At 35.9% G+C, this 10504-nt stretch overlaps 1 protein-coding gene across 1 annotated transcript in view; it reads left to right on the top strand.

Annotated features, from left to right (window-relative positions):
- SEZ6L (seizure related 6 homolog like) overlaps positions 1-10504 on the top strand; it is a 3056071-nt gene that overhangs the window by 2370136 nt on the left and 675431 nt on the right. The window contains exon 8 of the mRNA XM_044068481.1: positions 6225-6419. Within this exon, the coding sequence (XP_043924416.1) occupies positions 6225-6419 (195 nt within the window). The remainder of the gene's footprint in view (positions 1-6224; positions 6420-10504) is intronic.

Below are 10504 nucleotides of genomic sequence, written 5' to 3'. Positions count from 1 at the left end.
TAAAAGAAGATAAAATTGTGTATGTGGACATATACCCAGTATCAGCAGCAAATGAGATCATTTCATATTACCATGAGAAATTTTCTGTTACAACTGATTTGGTTACAGAGATATGGTACATTATCAATACATACTTCTATTAGTTTTGTATACAAGTTGGATGGTCTATTATTTGCCACTGAAGTCACAACACTATACATGTTGCATTTTTTCCAGCCAGTGTTCCATGTAATTTCTGTGCTGCATTGTAAATTATGGTTGAGATACAGTGAAATCATTAGGAATATTATGTCATTCTCAAGTGTGTTTTGGACTACACTTAATTGTCCAACTATAACGCCTTCCTTTTTTTCTTTTTTTTTTGAACTGTCTTAAGGAAACCTACATGTCACCTGTTGTATAAAGATCCCTTGATTCAGAAGTGTTTATTGACTTAGTTTCATAGAATTCATTATGGACAGTTTTCACTGGGAATGATGAACAGAATTTCTGGTTAGCGTGCAGAGTACAGTAAATCACACTGGATGCTTATTTACTGATTTTTCATTGCATCAAACATGTAATATCTTAGAAATATTTCTGTTCATTATTCTACTTTTTTGTCACTTAAATAACCCTGCACACACATACACACACAGTTTCATTTATGTATTTACTGTTACTGAACCATATGAAAAGACAGGTAGCAACAGAATAATCAGTAAAGGTCTGATGGGCATGATTTGATTGTTCTGAATATCAGTTTGGCCAAACATCAAGGGAAAATTCAGCTGTTGTTAGTGGTTTGTTTATAACACATATGTGTATTGCAAGAAATAATGACAGCTATTTAAACTGGTTTACTTTTCTATTAATGTATATGTACCCAAGTTATTGTTCAAAATGTGTGAATATGATAAAGGTATTAAAAAATATACATTTTACATTTCTTTTTCAGATGGAAAAACTCTGTATAACATTATGTTTTTATTTTATTATTTTTTAGACCTTATTTCATTATATCCAATTTCCATTGGTGGTATTGTGTTGAAATTGTAGTGATCATGCAAGGTATAATAGTTGAAAATGGTCACTATTATGTCAGAAATAAAAGCTCCATATATTTCTCCAGAATATGGAAATGCTACTCAGATTTTCCAGTTTGGTGTCACATGTAGAAAGTGTGATTACACCTAACATCATCAGGTTTAGTGCATTTCCCATCTGAGAGTCACATTGAATTATTCAAAGAAATTAGCTGTAATATTTCACATGGTTAGATATATATGGCCCTTTGTTGGTAGACATCCTTAATAATCTTATAAAATTATTTGGGTGTCCAGTTTTTTACCATTCATCTCACAATATATGTATACATTATGCTTTGTTCGAGCTGGACAAGGTCTGCCTGCAATCTTCAATGCTTCTTGTAAGAGAACACCACACTGTTATAGCCTGAAAGATTTCCATTCCGTGATTTGCATTTGTGACATTGTCTCAGTGTCTTTAGTAGTAATCTTCCCTAACAGTCGTAAGACTTGGTATATGATCATTATCACACTAAATTTTAAGGGAAGCAGTGCAAGATGTTTAATCGTAATATATACAAGGAGGTCTGTAGGTGGCAGGGGTATATCCATCTGTCCAGCTGTCCAGCACAGGCATCATGTTGCTTCTTAGTATTGTTCTACTGTTCATCCCAAACAAAAGTTTCCAGATTTTTCTCCTCACTCACACCATGTCATTGCCCTGATATTGCTGTTCTCCAAAGAGTCATTTCTATGAGGTTTCAATGCTCATTAAGGACCTCTCTCTACACATAGGATGTTATCATACTATGAAGTCTGTGAATTAATATAAAAGCAACCAATGCTCTCTTGCATGCAATTCTTCATGCTTTTACTGGGTTCACATGCTAGAGCCATCAAAGCTGATAGAGTTTTCTAGCCATATTTTAGCATTATAGAGATCACTTTCAAGACTTTTGCCTAAACCTAACGTCTAACATTTCTGGGGAGCAACAGAACTGAACAGTCCTGAAACTGATTAATACTAGACCTACTGATAGCTGGGCAGCTTACTGTGAGATAATTAGTTGCCTTGTTTTGTTTCTGTTCCCTGTCTAGTATAATACATTATCTGTTCTTGCCACAAAAATGTACTATTAATTTTAGTCTAGATTGTTCTGTTATTTTAAATATTGCATTTGCACTGGTTTTGTTTGTACTAATTATGTGCTTTATAATATCTATCTCCCAGTGTGTTTTCTATGGTATACCTCGGTAGCTGTAAATGTATCATTCTAGCTTATATTGTGTCATTATATTTTGCATATACTTGCATATTTTTGTAGTTTTTCTTTTTTATCTGAGATTCTACTGAATCTGGGTTTTCCCAAAGGACATTTTGTGATAAACAAACAAACAAAACAATTAATTAATTAACAAATTGACAGAAGCTGTAAAAGACTGCTACATTTACAGGCTGGAGACAAAGTAAAAGAGCAGCCATCATGGATAAGTTCACAGCCTGACGATGAAGCTGTTGGTAAGGCAGCTGAACCAAGATTATATGTAGTTTATGGTAAAGATGGTAAGTTATATATAGAAGACCACAGATATTTTGTACAATACAAAAATATTGCGATTAATGTTCCAAAAAGGCATATCAGAGCCTGCCCTTTGGCAAGAAAGCAAAGAATTGGATAACTGTGATTGTAAAATTGCATGGAACCCCCTTGAAGCGAAATCTCTAACTGAAAATGTAAAACAGCAATAGCTGTCCAAAAACAATACCAAATGCATGGTCCTGTTAATTTTTCTAAATATGATAGACCACAAAAGAAACCAGACAGATATGTAGACTATTCCAAAGTTAAAACTGATTTTAAAGACTGAACATTTACATTCATTAAAATCTATTTTCAGTGTTTACTAAAAATTCATATTTCATGCCAGTGGTCCATAATATTCTTAGCACAGCATTAAAATTACTTTAAAAAATACTTAGTATACACGTCGCATGTTCCTCATAAATATATGTATTTTAGCTATAGGAAACAAGGATATCACTTGTATACACATACAGTTTAAAGCTGATGACATAACATCAGTGATATACATAGTGATACACATACCATGTGGCAGACAGAATTCTAAAGAATTCCATTTGACTATATACCTCATGCAGTTTAGACCCATCTCTATTATTTTTAAGTCTCCTGATGTAAGACTAGCTATTCAATTAAAGAGTTGTAAGGTATAGCATATGTGCTATATTTAGAATATATTACAAAGAACAAAATATGACTATTTTGGGAAGAAGCAACAACTTGAGAGCTTCTTGGATAAATCTGCACACCTAAGCTACTGTATGTCAAACATAAAAATTAATATGCATTGCACAGCAAACAATTAAATACTATAGCTACATCTTGGCCACTCTAGAGGCAATTCATTACTGTTTATGTGTTTTGCTACTTTATTGTCTCAGCAGTACAGAGGTTCCCCTGTGTCACAAGTGATGAGTCAATAAAAGTGTTTGAAAAAGACAAATGGCTGTCCCCCAACTGCCATCATAGTTATTGATATTCTAAGTTCTTCTTCCATATGGCCCACCACTGCTCTTTGAAGGGTAGGTGATTCTCATTCATCTCAGTACTGTTCATCAGGGGTGCCCAATGGAAAGCATGAACAACAAGTGACATAGTCTTGACGGTTACCACAGGGGTTACTACAGCTTCACCATGGCAAGGTCCTGGTCAAAAGAGATTTTTTTCAGCAAGTTAGGCTTGTGCAGTTGCATTCAATGTGCCATCTTTACTACATTAAAAGAATGTGTGTAGAATATTCTTCTGCAGGCAATATTAATTAAAATAAAAAGCTCCAGGGTCTTTGGGAGAAGCTTAATGCAGTAAGCTTATGGTCTCCCTAGGCATGACTGTGTATTCAGACAGCAATAGTGAAATGGTCATCTACCACCACATGGAAAGGAGGCAGAAAAGGAACATTTTCTGTGTGGCCAAAACAAGAGCATTATGAGTTTTGCAATATGGGGAGTGTGTATAGTCTGTTGGCCAGCCAGTACAGTGAATGAAAAGAAAGACTTGCTATCATTACAAGGGAACTTACAAGAACTAACATATACAGCACTGTCCTTAGTAAGACAAGACCAGCAGATAAATGTTGGGTAAGAAAAATGTTTAGAAGTTTTACTTTTTTCTGAAAAGGAAAGGCTGCTAAAGAAGAATGCATTTGTGCATCTGCTTTGCCATCAAGAGAAAAAAAAATCCCTAAAAGAGGCATCTGAATACAGGATTCTGATACTAAGCAAAGCATCAGAAGCCCAGACACTGATGCAGAAGATATCTCAGGACAGCTCAGGACAGAACAGAAGTTGTTTAGCTCAGTATTTATCACTAGATTGTTAAAATGTTATCAGCCTACTGCATGAACATCAAGAGTCCCTAGAAGGCAAAATATAGATGATACCCTCAGTTCCAGAGCAGGTGATGCCATTTGGACAGTTTCACCATAAAGTTATATGTAGACATAGATCAACCAAAAAACACTGCCTGCCTAAAGACTTGGGTCAGTTCTGTCAATATCAAGACAAGCTCAAGGTTTAGTTGTAATATGTATATTTATAAAAATAATACATATCTCCATCCATTTTTGTGTAAACCTAACACATACTCAGTTACAGGGCCTTGCCCTACAGGGACCAGACAAAGCCTACTTTCCCTCACCTGCACACACTCGGCAGAAGGACCATAAAGCTCAGTATAAGAAACAAGCCCATGGTGCTCAAGCCAAGAAACAAAGCCCACTAAGTAAGGGTTAAATCTTTTTAATAGTATTATTGAAAACCTACTGGGGGTTCCTTTCAACACTTTAAATGATCTGCTGCTTCATAGGGAATGAAAAGTGGTTGTTCTACAAGTGTATTAGTTCACAACATTGTAATGACAAATTTTATCTCACCCTTGAATTATACTGCTGTAGGAGTGCTTATAGCACAGCTTATGTCAAAAGCTAAGTTTTTTCAAAATTACTTGCACTCTAAACTCATGAGAGAGAAAAATAAATCAAAATACTTGTGATTAATACTAGTTTTCAATGGCAGTCATCTGTTGTTTGAGTCTGGAGATACGAAAGCACAGCGTATCTCCAGACTCAATCAGAAGTAGACTGGAGACACTCTGGAGATACTCTGTACTGGAGAAAGCCCAACTCTGTTGTCCAAGCTCACTATGCCCAGCTTTACTATTTTCTCAACCGCCCCACATCATTATGTTTATACATCACCAAACCCCACCTACATAACTCTTTAACCAATGCAAATTCAAAACAGAAGAAGATGACCTAGGAACATTATTAGACAGCATATAGACATTAACTGCCAATATAAAATGACAGTAGAAAGGAACCCGCCTAAATAGAAATGTACATGAAACATCATTCTATCCAGTAAACCCAGCCAATCAGGTTTATTAACTTCTCATTAGTAGGTCAGCAATGCATGGATCAAATATGAATTTATAACATAAACATGTATATAAAACAATTGTGAGTTACATGTTGCTATGTACATTATCACAACTACATAAACAACAGAAATACTTAGAAAATACTTGAAAACACAAGGGAAATATGACTATAAGACATAAATTCTCACCTTATTTGATGTTAGAAATTTTACATGTCTTTCATATTACTGATTAAAATGCTAGTATGCATAAAAAAGCTTTTTTGTTTATAATAGACCCAGCTGTCTGCTGACTTCTATTTGAGGTCATGATACATGGGTTAAGGCATAGTTTTCACATTTAGTTTACAATTTGGTGACTTGGTTAGGTCCACTTGCCCTAAGGGCTGATTTCTGGAAGAGAAAAGGTAATATACAGGTTTCATGAGAGACAAGCATCAGATTTACTCTGGGTTGTAAATTGTATTTTAAGTTCATATGAGGATTGGACAGGTGAAGAAGATAAAGCCAGAGGAAAATTCAGAACAGCAATGTCATGCATGCTGCAGATCTGAACGACACTAAGTACAGGAAAGAAAATACACAGCACATAGGTGAAATACAGACCGAGCTGTTGCTGTTGATTGCAATTCTCAAAATTCCTACTAAAATGTCCATAGCTTGTTATGTATCAAATGCAGGTTTATTGGAAAACTGAGTTTCAAACACATGTGCAGAGAAGATAACATCATTTGTTTTCTATTTTCTGTCTTTCCAAGCCTTTGAACGTGGACACTGCTATGAGCCTTATATTCACAATGGGAACTTTACAACATCTGATTCTACCTATAATATTGGAACAGTGGTTGAATTTCTGTGTGAGCCAGGTTACTCACTGGAGCAGGGGCCATCCATCATTGAGTGCATTAATATGAGAGATCCTTATTGGAACGACACAGAGCCTCTGTGCAGAGGTAAGTCTGACTCCATTTGTGTGATTCATTTGATAAGGAGCAATAGTCATGACTGTTGATACTAATTGGGTATATATACTTGCATGCAAAAAGTATATTTTCTGTACAATTCTTTGACTGACCTACTGTTCATAATAAGTGGCCTGCTTCAACATTTGTTTTGACAATAACTTATGCGACTTTACAATACAGCTGTCCAACTTTTCCAACACCATGTAGTTTCATTCGGGTGCAGGGCAATTTACAGTTCACTAAAAACCAAATAACTCTTTTTGTCTGTTTTATGCTTGTTCAGAGTTTATATTTGGAAAGGTGTTAAGGGAGATGCTTAATGAAATTAAATCGACCAAAACATTATGAAGTTTGCACTGTACTATGAACTTACCCAGATCCATTTCATTTTATCTGAATGTAAATTGTCCAGTAGAAAAACAAAGAGGGTTTAACTTAATTTAAACCAGAAAAATAAACTGGGCTGATAAAGTATATCAAAACGAAAAATAGATTACACTACTCCAAAGGAGGTGGTTTGTTTGTCCTTTTAAATACATTCTTAATGTAGGCTAGTAGGACTCTTCTTTTGCTAAAAAAAGGTTCAAACTTGCAAAAAAACGTATTTTAGGAAGCTGTACCAATTTATGATGTATAATAAAGCCAAACATTGAATTGCTTGTGAGGTTAACTCCTCTTCAATATTCTCAAATGTTTATTAATGAGAAAATACAGTTTTCCCTATTGTTTGCATTCTGTCTGTAGAATCAAAAACAAACAAATAAAAAATCTTAAATAAAGTAAAACTAAATGTAAATGTAGTACAGTAGAAACATAATATCTAGTTATTAGCATCAAGCATCCAACAAGCAGACATTTTCAAGCATGACTTAGTTTTTTTTTCATTTCGCTATAAATCTTGAAGTTCTGACATTGCTTAGTAAACAATGAGAGCAAACAAAAATGGATGACTAATACTTCAATTATAGGATGCAGTCAAATGTTCCCAATATCCTAACCAGACTAACCTGATCCAGAAAATAAAATCACTTCCTGCTGCTTAGTTGGATTTATTTCAGATTGCAATTTGGATCTAATTGATTTGAGATTATGTTATTGTAAGCTTCAGTGGACTGAATGATGATAATGTCAACAGGAAAAAGACATTCCTACAAGCATTCGACCAGCTGACTGCCGCATTTCTCAGTGTATCTATGATTGATGGCATAAGCATTATACAAGTGCACAATTTGCAACACTGCATCATCTCACAGTGTCTGCCTTCTACAGCCCACAGTGAGCTCAGACCACGTATCACCCATTATTGTGCCATTGTGCATTACTGTGTAGACAGCAACCTTGCAGTTGTATAGTTATTTATCTTACCACTGAGGCACTAGCATTCACAGAACTGCTCACTAAAGCACGGATAATGTGAAAAACACCATCTACTTGATGATCTGTGGTAGAACCATGATAAAAATGTGCATACGTTAAAGCCTCTATCCGTACACCTTCATACTCATGATATATGCAGTCTTATATGGCTCAGTATGTCATCAAACCTAGACGATACAGAACTCCAGTCATCAATATCAGTTCACAAGGCCTGCCTGTGCAGAAATCTTCTTCTTTTCCTCCTTCTGGCAATGTGCTTTTATACTCAGTTTCATCAAAGGAATTATAGTAAACAGAAGGCTATTGGAAGGTGAGGCCTGTAAGTCCTGGAATCGATTTTAGGGCAAACATCCAAATATCTAAGCTACGTTTAATGGCTGACAAGGAATCACACTGTTTGACATACAAGGAGAATTTATTCTAGAGCAAGAGGAGGTGCTGGGGGATGAACCTGTCTCTCCATTTTGTTTTCTTTATTCCCTGATGTAGTTTGAAATATCTTGTTCTAGTGGTGGCTACACAATGTGACATATTGAGAAATAAGAGGTCTTACATAATAGGAACCCCAAAGGCACAGAATGTAAGCACTGATCTCCTTTCAGTAGTCTATATGACACAGAGTACAGAGACAGTGATACCAGCCTTTTGTGTTAGCTGAGATTTTTGAGGCCTGAGAACATTTTTGTTGAGAGCTTGTTTCGATTTTTTTTTTTTTTGGTATATCTAGTGAGATACATGTCAATGGTTGTATTATATTCTAGAATGGATCTAACTAGGGTAGAGAATAGAGGAACAATAATTCTCTTGGAGATAAGTTGTCAGCTATAGAAGGATTTTTTGACAACAGTTGCTACATGGTGACAAAGGAGAATGAGTCGCTGGCCCAGGTGCCAGAGTTCCTAATGATAAAGTAACTGGAGAGCTGGGTGTCATTCATGCAGCAGGTGGTAGCAATTTATTATTTTCCAAAGGAGATGATGTTGTGTTTCTTAGCATTTAGTCTGAGCCCTATTTTGATGCACCCGGAGTTAATGTGTGTTAGTATACTTCGAAAGGTATTAATATCATGGATTGATTTCATAATTATGTCCAACTTACAATCGTCAGTGAACTTAGTCAGACTTCCTTGTTGTCAGTATTCAGATCAGAGGAATAAATGGCAAAAAAGGAGGGGGCCCAACACAAAACCCTGGGGAATGCCCCTGGTCATCCTTTCCCTAATTGAGGAGACATCACTGACCCTGACACCATGCCTTCTATCCTTGATTTAGTTTGTAATCCATCTAACCACAAAGGGGAACTATGCTGAATGCTTTTAAATTATTTACAATCCCATCATGTGGTATATTGTCAAATGCCTTTGCTAGATACAAGTCCACCACCTGTATGACCTTTTCAAAAAAACTGTAAGACTGAGGAATCATGAACTACCCCCTACCAAACCAACATGCCTAATCAAATTCTTAATGACATGGTTTATGAGGTCTGTGATTATGTCTTCCATGACTTTACAAACAAAACTACTATGGCTAGGGACTTCCAAGATGGCTGCACATTGAGTAACAGCTTAATTTCAGCTCTTTCAGGGTGAAAATAGAAACTCAGAAGAGACAGCCAGCACTCTCGTATTTTGGGGTATATTTCAGTAACTGCCTAGTAAGTACACTGATTGGATGCCAGCAAAAAAATAAATAAATAAAGAGAATCTGAAGGGAAAGCAATCACAAAAGGTGAGGAAAAAAAACACTGACTGGGAAGTATTCTGCAGCTGTTCAGCAAAAAGCAGTGCAAGCTCCAGCTTTTTTGCAAGATGTGACGTCTAGTAACCTAGGGGAAAAATAAGTCAAATGTACTCAGAGCTGATTAAAATAAAGTAAACACTGATGGAGTATATCAACTCAAATAACAAAAGCCTGGAAAAAGTGAAAGAAGCTTTAAATAGATATTCAGATGAGGGGATAAAACTGCAAACAATCATAGGTCAAAATGAAGAAGAGGTTGGCTGAGTATGAGACTGCACAAGAAGAGATGTTTAAAAAAATAATAAAATTAGAGGCCTGAGCAAATGGGGAAAACCTGAGATTTTCTGCTGTATCAGAGAAGCCGGAAGGAACAGACTGTATTCATTTTATGAAAGCATGGATAAGCAACTAGACTGGTATTCCACAGCAGGAGTTGTTAATTGAAAGGGCACATTGTGTGTATGCTCCAAACCTGGCCATGAGAAAACAACCTATTCCATTAGTACTAAAGACTCAATCCTACCATCAGAAGAAGCTGGTTCTGGCAAAACTGGGGCAGAGGGACAAAGTACTAAAACTGGGAGACAGTAGACTATTTGTGGAAAATAATTACTCACTGTACACCAGGCAGAAGAGAAGTAACTTTAATCAGGGAATGTTAAGAAGCAGGCATGAGATTCAAAATGTTGTACTCTGCTGTCTTCAGAATATTCCTTCCTGGAGGGACAAAATAATTTTTTGATTCAGAACATGCTAAGGATGAAATACAAAAAGTTTATTCAACAAAAAAGTGAGCTGCGTTATAGAAGGAGATTCTGCTTCCTTTTCTTCTGGTAATAAAGACCACAAAGAGATTGTGCCAGTGAAACCTTTTCCAATGTGTCAAGGAGTTGCATGAGAGAAAGAAAAAAGCACAACAGTTGACTAGAAGAATAAACAGTACATTGGAAATGA

This window comes from Protopterus annectens, chromosome 4.part0 (assembly GCF_019279795.1).
Source record: "Protopterus annectens isolate FY-2018-M chromosome 4.part0, PAN1.0, whole genome shotgun sequence".
Classification (NCBI taxonomy): Eukaryota; Metazoa; Chordata; order Ceratodontiformes; family Protopteridae; genus Protopterus; species Protopterus annectens.
The sequence above is the reverse complement of the archived record's forward strand: the minus strand, read 5'-3'. Positions and strand labels throughout refer to the sequence as shown.